The sequence below is a fragment of the Apteryx rowi genome, unplaced genomic scaffold (genome assembly GCF_003343035.1).
Source record: "Apteryx rowi isolate R43461 unplaced genomic scaffold, aptRow1 scaffold_122, whole genome shotgun sequence".
NCBI lineage: Eukaryota > Metazoa > Chordata > Aves > Apterygiformes > Apterygidae > Apteryx > Apteryx rowi.
The window spans coordinates 851142-875448 of record NW_020447442.1 but is presented as its reverse complement, the minus strand read 5'-3'; the positions used below and the strand labels follow the sequence as shown (position 1 = coordinate 875448).

General features: G+C 38.4%; 1 protein-coding gene across 1 annotated transcript in view; it reads right to left on the bottom strand.

The window, feature by feature from the left end:
- Positions 1–5175: 5175 nt before the first annotated feature.
- The window catches only part of TTC17 (tetratricopeptide repeat domain 17), a 63655-nt gene continuing 44523 nt past the window's right edge, over positions 5176–24307 (bottom strand). Inside the window, 9 exon segments of the mRNA XM_026091745.1 lie at positions 5176–6233; positions 8878–9021; positions 11258–11377; positions 13209–13292; positions 13776–13935; positions 14260–14380; positions 16812–16974; positions 17796–18049; positions 19214–19387. Coding sequence (XP_025947530.1) covers positions 6102–6233; positions 8878–9021; positions 11258–11377; positions 13209–13292; positions 13776–13935; positions 14260–14380; positions 16812–16974; positions 17796–18049; positions 19214–19387 — 1352 coding nt within the window. The 3' untranslated portion in view covers positions 5176–6101.

The following is a 24307-nucleotide window of genomic DNA, read 5'->3' as shown; positions in this document are numbered from 1 at the left end:
AGCTCACCACTTCTCAGACATCCTTCTCCTTCACCTCTGACTTCTCCAAACAACTCACTGGAAGAGACCATCTATTCCATCCGTCTTTACCTTGTTTCAGTTCTTTTTACCTCACTTCCGACTGCAGGAGCGAACAATCCCTCCTGCTACAAAAGCAGGCCCCTTGGGTTTCTCACTTTTACGTGAAGTTTTCTCTCCCCTTCTCCATGAATGTCACCACTAAAACCCAGTTACCTTTTCCTGTTCCTGGAGAGCACCATTTCATACCTTAGCTCCTGGTGTGGCAGTTGGATAAAATTGACTTCTTCTGGACCTCTGCCATCCATTTATTTTGTCTGGAATGTTTCTGCCCACAAGTCAGTGTCTCTTAACAACTTTTAATTATCACCCCTTTGCTCCTCAGCACATGGATCACAAGGCAACGTACAGTAAAAGGTACTCATAAGACATAATGATAGCTCATGCTCTCATATTGCAATTTGTAACTCTAGCAGCTCTGGGAAATAAATAAAAAAAATAGAATTCGATAATTATAGCATGCAGACAAGGTTGAATTTAGATCAAAAAGAAGAATGGTCAAAAAGGTAGGTTGAAAGTTTTCCATTATTGTATTAGAATGATTGCTTGATTTGGCAGAGTACTGTCTTCTATTCAGATGAATGTAGATTGCTTGAATTTTAAAAATAGCAGTGATGCTAGTGTGAAAGGACTACCGCCAGAACATTTGAATAAACAGTCATTTAATCCTTGACCATGAAATGAACTCCACAGACAGAAGTCTGTAACCATTCAAAGTTTACTGTAGGCTGATGTCTGTAACTATACACTCTTCAGAACAGAGACTGTCTTTTCTATGAAACATCTGGCATGCTATGGGCACAAATAAATATAAATAGCAAAACTCTGTTGGACTGCTAATAACCTGACTTTGAAGGCCTGAACATGGAAGGAACAGTCTGCATCAAAATAATAATAATAAAAAAAATCAAAATACCAGTTTTAAAACAATCTCTCTAGATGGGAAGTACCACAAAGCTAATTCATGATCATCCTATTTGAATCTGCTCCTTTTGTAGCACTATTATTGTGCCTCCTATGGTGTTATGCAACTTAGTTACTATTATTTTTTCTCTAAAACCCATAAGCAGATAATTAAGATAAAAAGTTAAAAATCAAAAGTTTATAAAAGCATGATGGGCTGGCTCAAAAAAATTTTTAAGCAGTTGCAGTTAAGAAAATGCAATTCTAATCAGTTCCGATCCTAACAATACATAAAAATGAGAAAAGCTTTAAGCATGAGAAGCCTCTCGTTTAACTCAGCCAGACTCCTCATTTTCTTCACATTATACGCACAAAGTATAGGTTATATCAACCTTGGTCAGATTTCCTACAAAAATATGGCACTTAAGTTCACTGTCCTCTCCTGTTAGCCATTTGCAGGGATGACCCACCACCAGAGACTTCAGCCAGTGTTCATCAAACCATTTTCTCTGTTTGAATCGTAACTGGGACACCTGAACACGCTCAGAAAACGAAGAGAGAAAAATCACAAGCAACTTCTCAAGTGAGAAACCTTAACTCTTTGGGACAACTCTCTTTCAAGAGTTTCATTGACCAAAGCAAAGCATGGCCAGCTGATCTTCTAAGAAATCAAGGTAACCTGCAACACTCCAAAAGGACATCTCCAGTGATGCTTGAGACTGGAGGATCATCTTGAACCTTCCACACAACACCCAGTAGTTTTGAAAAAGAAAAAGAGCTTGCATTTTTCTGAATGCTAAGGGAAGTTCTTTTAAAGCATTTTCACACTGAGTGCTGACAGAGTGACTATTAAACTCTTCCTATTCCCTGCTTCATAGGTCTCCCCACAGTTGTTTTTAATTTGCGTTGTTACTGTTTGTATTTTCCGGCACTACAACTGTTTCTCATACAAAGACATAAACAGCAATGATTCCAGCTCCAAAAACCCCATATGTTCTACAAAGACATCAGACAACGCGTAGGAGGAAAAGAGGTACAGATAGAAGGGGAAATGCCTTCCCTGAAGTCATACAGAAAGGACAGCAACAGGGCTAGGAACGTTACTATTCATTAAACAGGTCTAAAACCAAGAGGTCCTAAATTGCTAACTTCTACAATTACATTGCAAAATCTATTGTTTGAATCCGATGTTATGGTCACAATGGGTGCCAATATGTCATTTCAGGTTTTTCTTTTTGGTATAGTATCAATGCAGTCCTGATCAGCACAACTATCTGATCAATGGCGAATCAAAACCACCATTCCTTAGACAGAAGTATCTGATTCTCTTCCTGTAAGTTTTGACTTACAGACAAAAGCCCTTCGACGTGAGGACCACAACACTACCTGAACACAAATGGAGACTTTTTCCACTTGCACTTCATTTAAGTAGCAGTATTTCTGGGTACATTCTGAGAACAGCTGAGATTTACCTCATTCTTTGGTGGCAAGGCAGAGGGAGGTAGTAGGCTATTGGCAGCTGAGGCTATAGCTTATATTTCTCTGTGAGGACAATATGCTGATCCATCTTGAAAGTCTAACTATCAAATGCTGTATCCCTGACAGTTTGCACTTTCCTTTCTTGGGGAAGACAGGATTTTGCTACAGTTTTACTTTTTTTTCCATCCCCAGATTAGACTACTTCAGTGATTAATATGAAATGAGTTACTAAGTCTCGTTATTAGAAATCACATTTGCATTTGTTGGTCCAAGGTACCTCAGCAGTCAATGGACAGGAACAGGCRGTTCCAACAGGCAATTTGTCATGTTCTGCAATAGGGAGGGTGGATTACCCTCCGGAGATATCATCTTTTCCATTTACTAAAGATGGAGCTGGACAACTAGCTTAGAAAAAATGCTTATTTTAAAATAGCTTCAATGAAAGGAAAGCTCAGCTAGCTAGCGCATCCCACAGATGCACCCTTTGCTCCATAAAATACACTGACTTCCCATTTGACATGTTGCCTAACTTCTCTTCTGCTCATAAAATCAGCATAAACACGGTCCTGTGCAACGTGCTCTAGGTGACCCTGCTTGAGCAGGGGGGTTGTACTTAGATGATCTCCAGAGGTCCCTTCCAACCTCAATCCTTCTGTGATTCTGTGATAATTTGTTGTTTTCCACCCTAACATTAGAACACAGCCAAACCACTCAAAACCATCATTCTCTACATTTACGCAAGAGGTTTTAAGACACAGCAGATGAGTATTCTATTTGCCTTCTCCAGGGCAGGAACCAATGTTTCCCAGTGAATTCATCAACAGATGAAATCTTTAGGACACAGGCTCTATTGCTGGCTTTAGGGCAAGTCGTCTTGCTAACCTGCTTTGATTTCATGCACCACTCTTTACTGTAGTAGCTGACGGAAATCACAACACTTACAGGAAGTACCTAAGATTTATGAAAAGACAGTTGAGAAGGAAGGATGGGCCATTTCAAAATTAGTTATGTGGCAGATACAGCATACAGTATCTGAACAAATGAACAACTGTACATACAAATTTGATGAGAGTACAGCAGAACAGGTTTCATTAACATACTGAATGAAGACTCAGAAAAGATTACAAGAAGCCAGACTACTGCAGAATAGTTTGGAGGGACCATTTACAAGGTATGAGTTCTCTGAAAATGCAAACAAGACTGAGAAGAGCTATAGCTCTGCTATCTGCTTGATGGTAATACCAATTTAGGGCATGCACACAGGACTTACTTTTCTAGCCTTTTGCAAGATGTCTCTATACCGTGCTGTTTGCTGCATTTCTTAAAATTAGTCATTAATACTCATGTCAGTTTACATCTTGCCTATTGCCTTTTTTTAAGTGCCCATCAATGCTGTCTATGAGCATAATACTTGGTGAACCAGAAAAGGTCTATTTTAATTCCATCTTTCATCAAAGCCAAGGATGACCATCTGTGCTCCACATATTGCTGCTTTAGGTTCTTATGGACCAGCCTTACTCTTCACTTAAACCCCGACATCCCTCATCAGCAGTGAGACAGATGCAGTAGAAAGAAGCTAACATGTGACAATCACTTCATTTGACCATATGATACACTAGGAAGCTAAGAAATAATCTGGATCTTCTATCCCAAGTAAGAGAAGTTTTTGCATATTACATTTTAGAACTAGTACATGAAACAGAAAGAGAAGATTGACCCATGTATTTAAGCAACTCCCAGGTATTTATCATCCACTATAAAGGTAAAGTAGATCAGTAACAGAAGTGACTAAAAGCAACCTCTCTGCACGGGAAGACTTTTGCTATGTTTTTCTCCAGCACAAGTGGAATCTCTTTCCATGTACTTGCACTTGCCTTACTGGTTTGCCTACCCAACCTAGACCACTATGTGAGAAGTTTCTAGAATTCATTATCCCAGTTCTTGATCTTAGTGGTGTTGTATCGGACCTTCTAGAAAGTCATCTTTTTCTCAGCTCGCAGAATACTGTTTATACAGATATAGCTATGCCTATCTTCATGTAACAACCGCCAGCTTTCAAGGAGCCTTGGGAAGAGAATAAAATTTGACATGCTGCTGGTTGACAATCAAAAATTTAAAACATTCACCCATTTTTATTAAAAAATCATCTACCCAAGAGTAGCACTTGTTCATACTTCTATCAGGCTTTCTAGATGAATAAAAATTACTTGCAGTAAAACAGAGGTAGGCATTTGCATTAGAACTGCTCATCTTCACTTCTATATAAAAGTATTCAGGGATCCTTTTATGAAGTAAAAAGTTACAGTATTTTTTAAAAAATTACGTTAATGTCATAATTTCCATCACTGCCATCCTTGCTCTTAATTTGTGTCACTGAAAGAAGGAAAAGATTAAAAGGAAAGAGATAAGTTCACAAACATTGTTAGTTCTTTAAAAAGAATTGCTAAGCAATATGTTTGACATTGGAATCTGGAGGGTAGGTTATGTGACAGTCAACTGATTTAGTTAACTTTCCCTTATTTCCTTCTGCCACAGAAATGGAGTAGGGCACAGAGGCACGGGGAGTTTTCCATGGGCATGCAGAAAATCCTTATCTAATCAGGAGTATTAAAGGCTTTCCCAGCTCCCAGCTCTGCTCCTGAGGAGGGGCTGTAGCTCCCCAAGCCCAGTCTCTTTCCAACAGCGCATGACAGAAAGATGAGATGAGAGGCTGTGTTTTGTTCATAAACAATTTATTTTGTTTCCAATATGTGCCCTTGTTGATTCAACAACGATGTCTGGAGAATCATGTCCTCCACCAGCCAAAGAGAACTGATTTGGAAATATTCCACCTAACTCATTTGCTGATGATACCTTGACACCACCTCCCTCCTCCTCCTCAGCAGCTGAAAGTCTTTATGGCTCAGAGTGAGCATAAACTTGCACCTTATTCTGAAATGGCTAGAAATACAGTGAAGAAAGAATTAGTAAAACAACGACTCAGGGAGGCAGAGGGCTATGAATAAACAGACAAATATAAAATAGCTTATTGGGACTTTTGCTTTGACTTTAGTGTCCTGCTATTCCCCTTCCTCATTTCCTCCTCATCCCCCAACAGAAATAAACAATTCCAAAAATGTGTAATGTTCCTAAAATACATTTTTATAAACACTTGAAAACCTGTCTCCCTCCTTCCAAAAAACTAACTTGGAGCAGGTAATATGTATGGACTGAACAATACTGGACAAAGCATGACTTTCTCATGGAGGAATTGCTGATTACATCTTCTTGCTATCTGGTATGGTTGTGTGCTTTGCATTTCCATTGACTTAGATTATAAAACATGAAGCAAGTTATTTTGGATGCTGATGCCAATCTGAGCATTAAGGAAAACCTAGAGGTGCCTGGGACATGGTACGGGTGGTCATGGACTCATGGAAGTTTCTTGGTTTAATATTTACAGAGATGTTTTAAAATTATGGTCTGTGAAATGTATTTCCCAAGATGCTCCTAGATCTGAGAAAAGTAAAAGAACCCTTGATCCAAATCCCATCTCTTTTTAAGAGTCTTGTTAAAAATTGATTCATCAATTTATCTTAGCACACTTAAAAGCAGAATAGCGAATAATGACTTTTTTTTAAAAAAGAGAAAGATGCTGATCTCTAAGGAGACCGTCGCTCTTTTTTCATAAGTAAATGACACTGAATGGTGCGGATTCGATTCTTTGCGGGGGCAAACTCCGGCTGAAGTTTTAATGTCGACTCATACCATTTCATGGCCTTTTCAAACTCCTCCTATAAAGAAAGAATGAAGATCACATGAAGTCAGTTTCTAAAACCACTGAACACTAACATTTTCTATTCCCTTCCTGGCCTAAGCAGTTGAGTAGTATGGTATGTACAAAAGTAACTGAACCAACCCTTATGTTTTTTTTTCTTTTCTCCCCCAAATAACTGACATTTTCTTGGGATTATGACCCAACTCTGAAGAATATATGAAAAGGAGTCAAATCATGGCTGAGCATCATTGACCAATTCCCTTGTTTTTTCCTTCTAATTAGTACATCTTAGCATTCTTGATTTAAAAATAACTTTTAAAAACTGATTTCAGTTAGAATTTACATAAATCAAAGCTTTAAAATCTTGGACAATGCAAAAACATCAACCTTGCTGAACAGCCAACACTTTTACAAACAACTTGAAATTAGTATTAAAAGTTTACTCAAAGTTAAAGGAAGTCAAAGTAGTAATACTTTTAGAGCATAGAGCAGCTAGACAATTTCGACTGACAAGCTGGACTCCAGAATGGCATAAAGAAGCATTCACATTGAAATAACATCTATTTTTATACTACTGAAATCTAAGTACCTATCCTACCCCACTTTTTATTAACTAGAATGCACACTGACATGCAATAATATATTAGAATAAAACGTGGGTATTTTTGTGATTTTCTACGCTGCTTTGTCATCTTTTTGTCTGGTATATTCTGGAATATATTCCAATATATTTTGGAATTTTGAAGGTACAATACATTTATTTTCCAAATACACTAAAAGGAACCACTAAAAGGTCTTTAAAATCTAAGGGTGGACCTAGGCACCTTTTCTCTTAAGCAGCAGCATATTCAGTGATTCCTAGGGCATGACTGTTGACGAACTATTGTTAACAATCTAACATCTTTTCATGAAAGCAGACAGCATGCTACAGTACTTCATTTCTGGACTCTTGATTTTATTTTTGAGTGAGTAAAGGAAGGCAGACTTTGGACAAACTGCTTCGTCGTACTTAAAACTCCCAGGATCTCACTCTAGCATTAGTACAGCTTAAGTTCCTTTTCTCAGTATCTTTATTTGTATAATATAGATGATATCCACTCCTACTCACACTGTAGAGACTAACTAGTTCAATGTTTGAGTCTTCAAGTCTTGAGTTTTAAAAATTACATTTGAACATAGTTCCAACAGAAATTACACAGATAATCCCACATTAGTTTGTGGGAGCAGTGACAAACAACAGTGAAAACAAGAATGATACTGTTTTTAGATATAATCATTTATATTTGCAGTGATCTGACCTTACCTTGATGTTCCTTTTGGTTTCCTCCCCACAGCAGCAGTTTCTAGAGCATCCATCCAGAGTTCTCAGCCTTATTAAAATGGCCAACTGCTTTCACTTTGTAAGGCAACTGGCTGGTAAGCCTTACAAACAAACTAATGTTGGCCTCTACAATGCTATACTATTAATTAGAATGACATCTTTTACAACTTATTGGTCAGATTGAGCTCTCAAATATAGCAGATGAAATACGAAATAAATTAGCTAGCTTTTTTTTATATTAGTATAATTTGATCCAGAAGATAAATTTTGTCCTATTGCTACAGTCATTTCATATAATGAATACGTGGCTGCCTTGAGAAATCTCTCATATCCAGGGAGAATGAAGCTATCCATAGACAATGTGCTAACTTTAAAAAAACACTGGCAACTCAACCATCAAACTTCTACTTCATTTCTTTCAAACTACTGTCACAAGAAATACCTTAATAGAACAAAGTCATGCCTTCCTTCAGTTTCCTTTGTGCATTTGACAGCACTGTGCATTTCACTCTTTTCAACCCTATCCTGATAGCCATAATACACAATTACCTGCTCAACTTCCCCTGTTATCATTGTGATCCCCTCTACAAGAGAAGCAAAACATTAAGCACAAATCTATGACAAGTGCTAAAAAACTGGCAGAGATACATAGGAACAGGTGCAACTGAAAATACTTTTGACACACAAATATATCAACTATGTCTCAGTTTAATGGTGCCTCTTTTATCCTCCAATATATTGGACCTGGCCCTGTTAATGTCAAGAATGAAACCCGCAGGGACCAGTCCAACATTAGTCAGACAAAAGGAATGAACATCTTGGGCTCAGAGTAAGTAACTGAAAACTAAACTGTAGATTAAAATACATAGACAGTATGAAGAAATTTGAATTCAATCCATAAATTATTTTGGGTGTTGATAAACCAGATATTGAAATTAACTTCCCTTGTGTTTGTCCGTGGTAATTGTGAACTGTTTTACCAATTATGCTAAACTAAGCTCTTCAGGCCAGACACTCAGTTTATCATCAGTTTTCCAGTATTATAAAAATATCCTGTGTTTAGACAGGCAGCCAACCAAATTATCACTTGTCTGCTACTGTCTCAACAAAGCTTTGCAGATGGCATTGTGAAGCCAGCTTATAAAAAATATTGGCCTTCAAGTATTAAATGAGTAATAAGGGTTTTGGCACTCTCTGAAGAGTACATTCAAAAGAAAATTCTTTCTTACTGACCTTACCTCTATTCCTTGAATGCTGCTCCTCTGAATTAGTTTATTAGATTTATATATACATTTACTGTACCTAAAGACAGGACATAACTGGGTGACAGTATACTCACCATTGCTACGTAGACATTTGCCAGCGTGAAATGATTAACCACGAAGTGCGGGGCTATTTCCACTGCCATGGTAGCCACGATGATGGCATCATTCCAAAGTTTTGCATTGTGGAAGATGTTTGCGAGGCTGATTAGTGGTACATCCTGGAAGAGAAGAGCAAGTGGTGAACAGTGTAGGTTCTTTCCATTGAAACTGTTTCATGATTAGGAAGACTGCCAGAAGACTCCACCATCTGGTCACTGTCATTTGGTTACTGGTTACTCCACTCACTCTCTGGTCACTTTGAAAGTGATGAGTCAGACTTATTTAAAAAAAAAAAAAAAGAAAAGAAAAAAAAAAAAGGGCATTTGGACCCGAGTTGTAAATAAAAAATCTCCTGTACATGCATCTGCTCACAAGTGACTTCCATTACTCTTGCAGAGACAATCAGCTAAAAGCTAACTCACTCATGTCCTAGTACATACATTTATTTTTAGGTGTTATTACACTAGTTTACCTCCTTCCCCAAAGATGAGATGCATCCTAAGAAGAGACAAGACAAGCTGTTTGTATAACCCATCCTTCCTCAGCTATTGCATAGAAGTGGAAGGAATATGAATGAAAAAAAGGAGAGCAGGGAAGTGGAAAAAGAGGATCTAACCATTAGTGCAACTGATGCACTGTTTTTWATCCTGCCTCTGCCACAGAATTCCTGTATGATGCTGGACAACAGTTCTAAATCAAATTTTCACAAGTGGTCGCTGATGGTATGTTCTTTATTTTCTGGATTTCCAGATTGTGACCTTGTCTGACGGACAAAATAGTTGAGCCCTGACAGTCATAACAGAATCTCTGGGAGCTGGACTTCACACCTACAAAGAACAAAATACTGCTCAGTATCAAATCTTAGATGTCTCAAACGGGACAATTGAGAATTTTGGATGTATTTGATCCCTGCCTCCTTGACGTCTACAAGGCAAGGAGTGCCTTTGGAGTGTAAGTCATTCACGTTTACAAAGTAGATACCATGAAAGTCAGAATCACAGAAGCAGCCCACAGGAAAATTATTACCTTTTATCCAGACRAGAAAAGGCAAGAGAAAGTAGAGGGAGTGCATAAGCCATACAGGAGTATAAAACATTAATATTAAATAGCTGTTCATTCAGTGCTAACTCTCACTAAGTTCCAAGTTGCAGCTGTATCTTTACAAACAAGACCAACAGGTTTCTTTGGTGGCAGCTGCAACATGGAGGACAAAAACAAGGCACAAATTTGGAGCACAAACCAGTCCCAAGCAACACTGCACCAAATTACCAGATAATAGTCAGCACCACTACACCATCATCATTAATAAACTGTAGTTTCCAATCCATACTGTGATGCCTACAAGTCATATAGCTAAGGGCCCCATTTATGAGGAGCCATACCCAGTTACATAAGGAAGACAGGAAAATAAGCAAGAGTTGGTTGTACTAAACCTGCATGCCTATCCTGATTCCAATCTTGCTTTAAAGGACAAAGAGACAGGATTATAGGACACAGATGCAGAGAATGTGGAGTGGGAATAGATAAACACGCCTTAGTTGAGGCACTTCTAGAGCTAATGGCTAAATCCTCCTAATAATATCCTGACAGTGTAAACTACTTTGTCTCCCATTTTTCAGATAAGAAATTAAGACAAAGATTTGAAAAGTGGTTTACACTTTGCAATGCTGCACATTTTGGTGCTCAGGTCTCGAAGTGAAATTTGCAATGTTCAGTTAGGAGCCTATATCCCATTTACCATAAGCTGCATGGGGAAGCTTCGTGTCTATGAACAGATATTATAATGTTCAGCATACCACGTGGCAAAGTGTAGGGCACAAAGTACTTCAGTCAACTGAAACACTGAACAGAAGATTAGGTTCAAAATATTGCCTCTTTCACCAAACTGCTGCACAAAGTCAGGCACTAGTGTCCAACTGAGATTCACAGCTCAAAAACAGTTTTAAACATTTAAGTTATTCCTTTAAATATTGCCTGCTCTCCTCTTTGAGAGCACAACCAGAAGATATACTCCCCACATTTTAGACAGAAGACCTGTCCAGGTAGAGGCTGGCCAAGATTCAAAGCCCTACGTAATGAGGGGGAATTCAAGCCTGCATTATGCAGTGAGGTGTCAAACCCATGGAACTACAGGAAACACCACTGAAACTCTTTTGCAGATTTTTTAAGAAACAGCCCACACTAAACAGGTAGTGAAGATCTTCAAGTTTCACCACAATCAGCTAATATCTGGTACATTACAGACACTTGATACACATGATGGCTAGCTTTAATGATAATCTGTGCACACTGTGTACGGCTGTGTCACAAGCGAAAACACTATTTTATCTGAGTAGTGGGCAGACGTATACACACCTTCATGTGATGGGGTGCGTAGTGCAATGCTTGCCGTAGGCAGTCAATTGCCTTCTTGCCTTGGCCTTTCACCCTCCAGTAAAGAGCTGCCATGCTAGAGAGGACCCATGAAGTCTGATTCTGGCAAAAGAAGGAGAACAAGAAAATCAGTCATGCAAACCTGTCGTGAACAGTCTTCCTGTCTTTCACTCTCTTTCAGCTTACTCCACAGATTGGGATAGAGGATGTTACATTTAAAAATAGCATTAGACTATTCCAAAGCAACAAAAATAGTTTCCTATCTAACAGCATATATGCAATAGCCAGCTCAATGAGATTGCCAGACGAAACACTTGCAAATTCCAAATGCGATTCTTTTGAAGAAAGGAATAGCAGCTAAAAAGCTTTAAACAGCAACGACAGTTTCAGCAGCCCCAACAGCTTCTAACCAGCTGCCAGATGCTGAGCATCTGGATGTGTATACACATTAGCCAACATAAGGCACCAAATTTAGCTAGCTAAGCTAGAAGACTGGACTCCCTAGGCTTTCTGTAGTCACTGGAAAGAGAAAGGATTCTCTGGGAGGAAGCTCAGAACAGAAGCCTGGAAAGTCTAGCTGATGAAGCTTGGTGTCTCTAGTTGGCTGACTCCCATGCCACGTGTTACATATGGTGAACAGCTGGAGCAAAATTCGAAAGGAAAATACTACATGCTTGAATTATGTGGACTCAGATAAAGTAAATGAATGTTTACACTCACATATGCAATTAGGTAAGTAGCCATCTTGATTTGTTTGATTAGCTCCTGTGACTAATAAATGAAATTGGTGTACCAAAGAACTGCATTTTATCTCCAACACATTCTCCTTACTGAGAATTCTGTTTCTGGTCTCCTTAGTACCAAATTTTCAGTTCATTTGAATAAAGCTTGCAGTCTGTCTCCAGTGGAAACCATAGCATTCAAGAGGGAAAAATTAGTATATCATCTAAAGTCAAAAGAAACTGTGAGCATAACGGTAACATCATTACTTTATGGGAATGACAAAGCTATATTGTCTTAAGTTTCAAAGCCCAGTAAGTTCCTCAGAAGGCTTTCAAAATAGGCCCATGGTACAAACTAGTTTGGTTGAGCCCTCTTTTCTCTAATAGTATGGCATATCCTCCCCACTATCTGTAAGCATATAACACACAATCCCTGCATCCTTATCTACCTAGATCTGTCCCGGGAAAGTTGTGTCCCTACCCTTCTCTCCAGCTCAAGTCCTTATGAGCCTCAATCTAGCTAGGGAGATTAGTTTTTCTCTGAGCAGAACAGGAGGTGCAGCCTTGCACATGGTGTCATACAGCTGTCCAAATGCATCTGCCCCTTCAGCTCAGCACTGCATAAGGTAAAAGGAGGTAGGTAGAAAAGAGAGGCAGCCCTCACCAATCAGCCATCCGACTGCTGCATACCAAGAACACAGCCATAGACTTGAGCCATGGCTCAACTCTGACTATCCATAAGCTCAAAATCAGTGTTATAGTCTGTCTGCTGCTTTGAGATGTAGCACAAGGAGGAGGAGGAAGGCACAAAGGTAAAATAGAAGTTAGTTTTCAAGCTTTTTTGAGAACTGTTAAATACATACATAAATACAATAGTTAAATACTTATCAACAACCAACAATACTGCTCACTATAGGGGTGATGTCATAAGGCTGGAAATATCAGAAAATTTGACAAGCTCTGGTTTTAGTAGAGAGATATGCAAGAGATTTGACAGATGAGACTCCCATCCATAAGCACAGGATATAGCTCAATAAATGGCCTACAAGTACATTGCAGATGCTGAATAGACACAAATCTCTAATCCAAATACTAACACAATCCTAGACCAGTATTCAGACAGACAATTTGAGACTGGATTGACCACCAAATCAGTTATGAGCAGTAAGTYGAGATGCTATTACGCTATTCTTTTCCTCATTCACACATACCTTTTCCAAAGCTTTGGCTATTCGAGTACCAACTTGTTCTAACGACTGTGGCGAGTACTGGTCTTTGCCAAGGTTCTGCAGCACCTGGCGAAGAGAAAAAACAAGAACTTAGATGATGGAAACTAATAAGAAAAGTCATTCACTTGTTGATTGCCTTTTTCCCTAGCCTTTTACAAATACTCCGAGCTGTTTCAACCTAAACATCACTGTGTTTCTGGAGTCAGTATCATCTATATCTTCATACAACGTTATAACTCCATGTCACAGGATACTATGAATATTAAAAGTTTGTGTATGCTCAGTTGGACTTTTCTTCCACTAATTCATCCATCAAGGGCTATATCTACAAAGATGCTAACAGTGCCTTAGGATTTCCTTCAGCCAAGATCACAGAAGGCTGGAAAAACATTCTGGAAAATAGCACTTACAGCTTGAGTTGTTCTTATAGCTTTCTCTAGGCATTCACTCACTGAAGGTCACTTTTGGAGACAGGACACTGAGCTAAATGCACTTTTAATCTGCTGTGGTATGACCATTTTTGTGTGACAGCCTTTAACTGTGGCATACCTCTTTCAGTTGACTTTCTCCAGTGTAATGCAAGCTAGCCCGACTAGAGACACCTTGCAGGTGGTCCAAAGTGTGCATACTGGCTGGTAGATTGGGGTTACAAAGGGGCTCCATAGCTGGTTCTTGCAGCCGAGTGGCAAAATCAATGTGTTCTGTAATGCTAGAAAGGTAATAAAAGGAATTGAATCAGTCAGGAAAAGGAAGAGTCATTACAAAATTGTCTAGTGAGTGTATCTGTCCAGAACCTGGCAAAATCTCATTTGAGTAGCTTGAGAAACTGGACCTTCAGTCTGCAGTTGCACTCTTCTTTGCAAGTCACTTGATGAAATACCATATAATGGTTTCAAAATTCTTTAAAATCCTGGCAGAGTTCCTACCTACTTTAATAGAGTACTAAAGTTTTCAGTTTACACACACCCAGTGCCATACAACTGCCTTGCTTTTTGTGAGTGACTTAGTTAAGGTTCACATACATGATACTTACTCAATATTTTTAGCAGAAACAGCGAGCCACGTGCTGGCTACAGTTGTAAGCTCTACCCTACGGAGTTTCAGACATTCATCAGGACTAGGCCAGCCAAGGCTACGATAATCATGCCTTTTTCCTGGAGTCAAAAATAAAAGAATACAAGAAACTGTCCAGAAGCAAAAGACATTCCATTTTAGTATGATGATTTACAAAATACTTTATACCAGTAGGTACATTTCCTAGATTATAAAAGGTTCACCATCCTGCAGCTTCTTTAAGGAAAATTCTAACCTAACTGGAATGAATGGAACTTGTGGGATCCAAGGACAGAATCAGATCCTATACGAGACAGATTAGAAATTGGAGTTTTAAAACCTGTTTCATTATACTTTTTCAATATTTGAAGATTAAGAATAATCGGCACTCCTGTTTACAGGTTATGTCTCTACTTAAATATCCTTAGAGAAAGTTCATAAGTGAGTCATCATTTGTGTTCTACAACCGCTGAAAAAACTAATAAAAGTTGATTGCTGCATCTTCTGACAATCCCAGGTGAAAAATACTTCCATTTCTTCTCATTGAATATTGTTTACAACAGGCACTAGCTTCCACTACATTCTTACATTCAAGACAGCAATGCTTTTTAAACCACTGACCGATTTCAACCCTCCCATTTTGTGCAGGAGTTAACTGAGGCAGGGAGAAGTTAAATAACTCACTTTATGTTAAGATATAGATCACTAGGAGAAACAGGGATCTGATCTTCAGACTTGATCCAAAGCCTACTGAAATCTTTCCCTTACATTTGGTGGATACTGCATCAAGTCCTGGGAATCCAAACTGTTTTAACTGCTAGGAAACACTTCTCTCTCTTATCAGAAACATTTGAAATGTTTTGAATGTAAGAAAGATTCATTGTAGCACAGTGAGAGGCCAAATTTAACAATGTACAAGTCTATTGCACCAGCTATGGAGGCAGCATTCCAGTACCTATTTCTAATTATCCGAACTTTTTGTCCATTTGGATGCAAATCCTGTTTTGCATCATAATTTTGCAAAATAATGAGGAAGTCAGTAATACCATGTCCATTGTAAAGTACTCTGAGTAAAGGAAAATTAACTTTGAGAGCCACTGAGAAATCTCAGAGGTGAACTATCATTTCTCGCCATCACTAATATGCAGTATTTGGACTATGAGTTCTTATTTGCCTTTATGGCAAAAGATAGAGAGMGACAGAAATAATATTACAGAAGGACAGTTCAGTTAGTCAGAGGTAGCTGGACACAGGACAGCTAGCTTAATTTCCCTCTTCTACTAGCAACTCCCTGGATGATCTCTGATGAGTTACTTAAACTTTTGATGATTTAGTTCTTTAAAGAATATGTCAATAAACCCCACCTCACAGGAGTGCCATGAAGACAACTATTTTACAATTAAGGGATGCTATGTAATATAGCCACAAAAGTAGCTTAGGGAGAGAGAAGGTATATTGAGGAAAGGAGTGCACTCACAAATGATTATTTGTTTTCACACAAACCTCCATATTTAAATATTTAATCTAACAACTTACATCCCTCAGTTGCTTAAAAAAAAGAGCTTGTAAAGATTTCATATAAAAGCCTTCAAAATGTGAAGACACTTTCCAGGTCATCAAATTGTCAACTACCAAAACATACTGGGGAACAGATCTTTGCCTACAGGTATAGCATCAGTCCTACAACGCTATCTAAAGATTAGATCACCTAGATTTCACATCTGTTGAAATTAAGGCGAGATGAAATGAGAGGTATGGGGGCCAACTACTTCAATTCTCTCCTCTGGCATCATTACATTCCAGAAGCTCTAAATTTCAGCCTAGACAATCAAGGGCTCATGATTTCTGTCCAATTGAGAAGGCACCAATGGAACTGGCCTGCACTAGCTTAATAGATTATCTTCTCTCTTCACACTCCTGCTGCTCAGCTAGCAAAATCTTCACCTCTCTCTCCAAACCTCTTCATCTATGCTGGTACAAAACTCTACTCTTCTGTAGCTCCAGTCTTTTGGAAGACAGTCTCTAAATCTTCTTTTATAATGTCACCAAATCAATTATAGCAAGATAACTGCATCATTTTTTTTTACTAGATCAAATTTGCTGCCTTTTATTTTTGAATTTTGTCTTTTGTGTTTGGTCAGTAATCAGTTCAAGCTCTCACCCTGTATTTGTCTCAAAGGTCTCCTTCTCATCTGATAAATAAACTAATTTCTCTGCCTATCCAGTTTTAAAGAAATATTCTTTAAGGAAAACTCTCTTTTACTACTTTTCCGCACAACGTCCATCTCTCTCTCTCTTTACTCTTATCACTTCATCCCCAGAAGTTCTGGGAATTAATTACAAATTCTTTATTCAGCACATAAAGTTATGCTTTTCTTCATGAAGAAGGTGCTGATGGAAGAGAATCCTAGTTTTTCCACATACTCATCTAGAAGGCATATTTCATTAGGTAGTCTTTGTGATATATATGCTATAAAACAGTGTAATATAAAAGCTGCAAAGAACCTGCTTTCTCAAGAAGCAGCAGTTTACCTATTGGTCCAGGAGAAGGTATCTTTGGTCCACTGATCTCCAGAGCAGTTTGGTAAAAGTTTTCATTTTCTTCATTAGTCCCTTCTCCATTTCTCCCAACTGGCTCCTGGATATTCAAGCTTTCAGCTTTTGGTTTCTTTAAACGTTTGACCTGGAAAGTGATCTTGACAAGAACAGTAGAAGCAAGGTTAACAGTAAGAAATACCACAAGTATTATCAGTTTCAATATACTACTTGTTCTAGCCCAAAGAATCAGTCTCAGAGCTGTTACAGATCAGATCAAATCTCTCTCTCCCTTTTCCCTCCCGCCTCCATTTCAAGCCATTCTCTAAGCCTGCTCACTCTCCCTGCATCACACCACACAAACAAATTACACAACTTAATCCTCTAACATGAGAGAAAACCAATTTAACTGCTGGAGAACTGAAGTGCATTTTTCACTATATATTTTGTTGGTAACATGATGACGACAGATAATTTGCTGTTTTCTGGCTAACTAGAACTTTTGATTAAACACTTTTTTTCTCCCCTTGTAACTGCATACTACTGGGAGAAGAAAAATTCAAGGTCAGTTAAAGAAGAGTAACAATTATTTTAACTTTTTAAAAATTAAACCAACTGTTAGATGTGGAGGTCCTGAAGAACAATGCTGTACTTACACAGCATGCAAAGATTTGGAAAGCACAATGAAGTTCTGTTTTGTTTCCTAGCAGTGAAACTCAACTCATTCATTGTCAGCAAGARGTTTGGAGGCACCCAGCATCATTCAGCACCTAAGCTCTTGCTACTAATAATCAATACTTGCGATGCAGTTTCAGTGATGTGGAAGCCTTTCCATTAGGGGAGGGACAAGCCACGACCTTGTTCTTTTAGGTCCAGAGAGGACGCCCCTATACATTCCGCACAAAACCCATCAACTGTCCTAGTCTTTCCTTCCACAACAGTAAGTTGGTACAAGACTTAGGTAAACTGAGCCAAACTTACCCATTCAGCTTCATCATCATCATCGCCACAGTCTCCAAAACAGGAGCTAGCCAGTCCATCCGGAGATCCCTTCTTTAGGACCCGGATTCCCTGCAAGTCCATCCGACGACCTTTTACCTCCAGTGCCCCCTCGAAAGCTTCCTGAGGCCAAGAGTTTTCAAATTCATCCACCAAAGCCAACATCTCTTCAGACATCTGATTGTCTTCTAAACCCTCCGCTCCTTCTGAGCCGTTGCTTTCTGCAACAACTGTGTCTAAAAGGAAATACCATAAAAACCTCACCAAAAATTCATTTCTTGCTGCATCCAGACCATATAAAAAGGATGTTTTTTTCTGAGTCCCAAGTTTTCCACTTGCACAAACCAAATATCACCAACTACTCACTGCACACTGCAGATGGAGAGAGGGACTGGAGAGTCTTTACGAGAATGAAGAGTTTTCCACTGCAAAGAAGCATCAACTATTGGTTCAAAAAATGAACACCTCTAGACCATTTTCAAGAGTTTCCTTTCCAGAAAAGAGTTTTGCCTGTTTGAGACAGTAAACAGGTGGTGTCTTTTCTTTACATATGAGCATTAAACATGGAATAAAGCTCCCTGTACCTTAATGAGGCTGCTTTGCCTCACTTCCTCACTGTGCTGTCTGGCACAGCTGGTATAGAAATTATCAAGGTACAAACAAYATGTGTTTGTAAAGTCTTGAAGGAAACTACATCCTTTAGCCTGGAAAGTGCCTTAATCTTTGCTCTCATTTTTTGATTTTATGCATTTTGGTGTTAGGTCTGAAGAACAGTGAATAGAATGCAACCAGTTTTAAGGGTTAAAACCTGCAAAATAATCGCAAGATCCCTTTTGGCACTTACCTGCCTACTATAATATTTCATTATTGTAAGAAAAGGAGGAAAACTCCTCAGTTTTCCTATATGAAGAGTTTAAAATCTGAGGAGCATTAAGAGTTAACAGATGTAGCTCTAATACTTTTATCAACTTGCATACCATTCCGTTAAAGCCCATTTATATTATATCCCTAGCACAACTACCACAAGAGTGGCAAAACTTCTCAAAGTTTTCATTATTTTACTTTGGAGAGCAAAAGTGTTGGAAAACAAAACATTCTGTCGAGCCACATAATAATAAGTGAATAGACAAAGGGCAACCTCCCTTTCTGTCCATACAGATTAAGATATATGTTGGGCTACTGAGCCATATTAGGGCACCTTTCATTTGTCAGATATCTGAAATAAGTAGAAAAATAAAATCAAGTGGCATTAAAAGAATTAAGCTTTTCTTTCTGCCTTGTTAGAGAATTTTGTCCCCATAGCAAAACTATGAAGCATTCAGCAAGGAGGAAGACAGCTCTTCTGAAAAAATCCAGAAACCAACTCATCTGCCAGCACTGATATTGCAGGGTTGACTTACTTTCCAGCCTTGAGAAGGAAGGATCCCTCACTGAACTCTGAGTAAGGGCCTCCGGATCTTCTTCTGTACCTCCCTCAGGGTGTCCTCCCGCCACTGCTGTGACTGATTCATGGGGGTCACCAAAGTACTTCTCCTTGTCGTGACTGTCATCTGGATTCTTCTCATGACAGTGGCCTGAAAGAGAGAGATTGACTGAGATACATCATGTAAGACTGCTCCTTCTGTACACAAGACAGTCTCCTAGTTTTTCTACATACGGATTAACAGCACAATTCTGCAAGGTATCAAACACACTGTTCAGTGAAAAAAACCTGCTCAGTACCTCTTGATCTGGTAGATCACTAAAACAGTTATAGGAAACAGTCTTATTAGGTACACATTCTGAACTACTAATGAAAGAAAAATCAAACATCTTTTGAGGGAAGGTTACACAGTACCTAGGAAATCACCCTGTGCTGGTAGCAACTCCAATGAGCATTCCCAAAGCATGTTTTTAATGACACTGTACCATACTTCGGGGTTGCTTGCYAGATGAACCTCACTTAAGCACTGTGAGCATTATGTCCTCTATGTTGAAGAGATAAATGACTAAGCCATATTGATAAAAGATTGCCAGACTCTGACCTTATGTGCCAGCGATAAATGGTAAGTAGGTAAGGCTGAGTCATTAAACAGAGACAAAAGCCATTGGGAGTAACGTATGCTGAAAATCAGAAGTTGATTCAGCTGAAAATTTAACTCAACAAGAATATTTTGGTCCCAATGACCAAGTTCTACTGAACCCCAGGCTCAAATTCTACTGAACACAAAGATCTAGGAATAATGTTGGAAAAATTCAGATTTAGAGCCAGCAATGAGCAGGTACAGAAACAGATCAGACTTGCAATACAACAACATTATCCTCTGAGATCCTTCAGTGACACTCTCAAGTAAGCTTTCAGATAACAGCCAACCACCTAAATCAGCTGCAAATTTGTAACAATATTTTTGATCTCAAATACATTTTAACTGAAGATCTCAGACTTTACTAATAATTAGTTGTCAGCCTTCCACAGCAATACTTAGACGATGTTTAAATAGATGTTCCCTGCCCTCCACCCCCAAACTCTATTGGTAAAGAAACAGTCTCTATAAAGCATGTGTGAGGCTGGGAGGTGCTGTTAAGTTCATTGCACAGCTACAGAATTGAGACACAGACTGAGAACACTCCTCTAGTCACAGAGAAAGTCTGCTGTGAAGGAGAAAAATAGATACTCAGAGTACTAAGCTGCTGCTCTAAATCCCTTCCTTTTTAATCACTCATGAGTGAAAACAGCTTACATACGCAAATGAATTAAGATGCATGTAGCAAATCAAAGAAAGCTGAAATGAAATGCACGATGCTGAAGTATGCTCCCCATTCTACCCTCATGAAAGCTAATTGCATTGCTCAATGCATACAGAAAACATTTTTTCAACTGGCAGCATGAAATATGAAGAATATGAATAAAGTAAATCAGTGACTCCTTTTTTTCACCTCACAATGATCCCATGTTACAAAAAAATATTTTAAAGTTTTGCTTTCTATTAGGCCAGTAGGAAGGGAGGGTGGCTGTAATTCTCATGTAAGGATAATCTGTTCTATCACTTCTCACTGAAGTGAAACCATAGCTTTTTACTGTATATTCTGTACTTTTGCATAAGGAACACTAGTTGAATTTTCAGCAGTGCTGAATATCTCAAGGTCCCTTAAATATGCCAACACTCAAAATAACATCTTGGGAGGAGAAACAGACCTGGGGAGTCACCAAAACCAAACAAAAACCCCTGTAGTCATAAACCCTCTACGACAACCGTTTTCTGCTGCGTTTTTTGTGTGCATGTGCGTTCATGTGTGTGAAACAAACACCCCCCCCCCAAAAGGTGATAAGTACATAACAAAATAGGAAGAGTTAACTTCATAAACTGTTCTAACATCTGCTATACAATTATATTTAGCTTTCCCTGCTTCTTCTACCAGCCTAACTCTTTCTTTAATCTCCTCCCATCCCACCCACTGYTGACAACAAAAAATTGGTTTCAATAACCCCCTCCTCTCCTCCCCCCAAAAGCCCTTTACAAAATAAATTAAAAATAAGGATCTCCGTATAAGAAATGATGTGCACAGAACGCCAAAGCTGAAATTAGTCCCCCTGCCTGACATCAAAAGCAGCCTGATTTTGATGCAGGTCTGGTGCATCTTAAGAATGTGATGACCTTCAGCAAAGGGAATTGTGGTCAACTCATCATTAGTATAAAGAAAAAAAAAAGTGGCTGTAATACAGATCACTTTTTTACTTAAGTTTGAGATAAAACACCAAAAGGAGAAAAAAACCTGGAAATAAGCAGAAGAAAAGATGAAGACATTTAAAATATTACTTAAGACTAACCTTGTTAATATTAATTTACAAACATTGACAGCTAAAAACAGACTAGATGAGAGTACTGGCTTTCTTGGGAGCTGAGTGCTGCTATATATAGAAACCCGAGTGCCCTCATTTTTTTCAAATTACTGCTTCCAGTTGCCTGATGTCGCACAAGAAAAAAAAAGCTAGCTGAAAAACCAATGAAATTTTAAGATCTTTGATGAGATGATCATGAAGCTGGTAGTACTGAAACATTGTAAGTCAGAATTTACAGCTTGTAAATTGCCTGAAGAATTGCCTTTCAGCTTGCCTGAAGAACAACTGGGAAGACTACAAGGTAGGAGTGTAAGAGTAGGATGGAAACGGCATAGCCCCGAACTCCAGGAACATTCACTGCAGAACGTTACCTGTACCATTGTATCACTGCAATACTTACAATACATTATTTGTGCACAGGACAAAAGATACAGTCCCCAGACAAATGCTCAGTTTTATAATATTTATTAGCTTTTCACACACCTTCTGGTTGTCCAGACCTGCATATCTGAATCTTGAGTGTAAAGTCCTGACACAATGATATTACAACTACAAAACTTGAAGTCTAAAACTACTTCATAGTACTTTTAAGAATTCAGCTTACTCCACCATGAAAACTTACTTAAGGATCAATTTATTTTCTGAGAGCAGCTGCTGCCACTTTTTCCTGTTGATTCTGCAGAGCTAGGAAAGCTCAGAGAAAAGTGAATCAGATTCTGTTCTATCTTGTGTATTATCAGACTTGGCTATCATGTTCCAGTCAGTGAAACTTAAAGATGCTACAGAGATGACACAGAATACATGYGGTCTTCTGGGCCTTTATTCAAGTGATGGAAATAAGATATGCATAAATAGTCTGACTGCACCAGATTAATGCAGAAACTGTGAGAAAAAAAAGTTCCTAACTTGCAAAGTAAATCCACTGGATAGGAAAAGCAAATACAAATTCTGTATTGAAGGATGGAGGCCTTAAAGATTAAAAGCCAAACATTACTGTATATAAGTAGTTTTTTGCAATTTCTGGGGGCCATTGTGCATGTACTTGTACGGCACTAGTGCAACATATATTTTAAATGCAGAAAAGATCTGCTAGATCATCCATTCCATCTATTATTAACTTTTTTGCTTGATATTCAGGACCCCTCTTGAACTTCCACTGGTGGTGCAGTACCTAATGTAGTCAGCAGAGTTAAAAAACAAACTTAAGTTCTTATACAGGCATCTGGAGGGTTCCAAAAATCTTAAGTTGAAAGACGATTAATAGAAGGAAAGAAATGTGCAGACTATTGACATTTGTAGTAGGTAAGGAGAAATAATAGAAAGGAAAAGTGAAGAAGAAACCAAGGTCAAAGACCTGTCCATCTATGAAGGGGTAACATATTTATTCTAAATCATACTTCATGTTGCCACATTTCTCAGAAAGGTCACACTTTGATATAATTACTATCTTCCCTTGTTACATTTAAATGTTTTTAGTATTACACAAAACTGACCAGAATGACACCTCAGTGAAGCTTTTTGGGACAGATTTGTATTTATTTAGTTATTTTTTTAAAGAGCAAACTTCTGCCAATTTATGGAAATCCACACCCATGGGCTGAAAACCACTTATCCGGGGAAGGAAAGAAATGCAAAAAGTACGGAAAAGAGGAGAAGAGAACAAACAGTGCCCCCAGGGTTTCATAGGAAAGTGCTGTGCAATGAGTAAGGTCTTGAAAGTAGTTATGTTTGGTCACTGAAGAGGAAATTGACTGTCTTAAAAATSTAAATTAGCTGCCATTGCCGTGTATTTCTTTCTTGTGGTACACCTGGTACACCTTGCTAGGCATTGCCACTGTCCGATTCTTATCTACCAACATAAGAAAAGATTCAGTGTCAACAGCAACACTGCAAATAAAAAGTAAAATTATCTTTTTCAAGTGCCTTTGGTTAGCATAGAGTTTGTACTGACTTTTATTCTTTGTCTGATTGTCAGCGCAGTGCTAAAGAAACACAGAATTCCCAACCTCTGATCTCTATCCTCTATGTTCCAACATGTTGAGTTAAAAAAAAAAATTCTTGGTTCTTAATTTCATATAATGAGACAAACGCATTTCCTTGATTTTGGGGGGGTATATATTTAGAAATCACAATGGCAGAAAAATGCTTCAGAACAAAAGTTATTTAAAATTTTAAGGTCTTATTTCTTCTCATCACTTGGAATAAGCAGAGCTGGATTATCTCTTGATTGATTACAGGAGCTTTGCTGTAGCCAGYGACTTAAATTGCATATGCAAAATGCAAGTTATCTGGAAACAAGTGTCACTTAAATGATATGCCCTGATGTTTATACAGTGTGAACAGAGCTCTACCTACTGGAACTAAAAGTCAGCCTAATACCTGAATTATCAGAGTACGGAACAAGCTGAAACCAAGCAGCTAAGGGTTAACTAACTTTTTTTTTTTTTAAATGCATTCTCAAAATCAGTATTCCTCACAGTAAAATTTAGTAAAGGCAGTTCTCACTTTTACAGCAAGAATGACATATCACAGAGCTCAATGGAAATAGTTTTATTGCCTGTTTGCAGGTGGATAGTCTCATCTGCAGAAATTTCAGCAGTGTATCAATAAAGTCATCTTTTCATCTAGCCACTGCTTATACAAAGGCAGAGACACACAAGACTCAGACAACTAA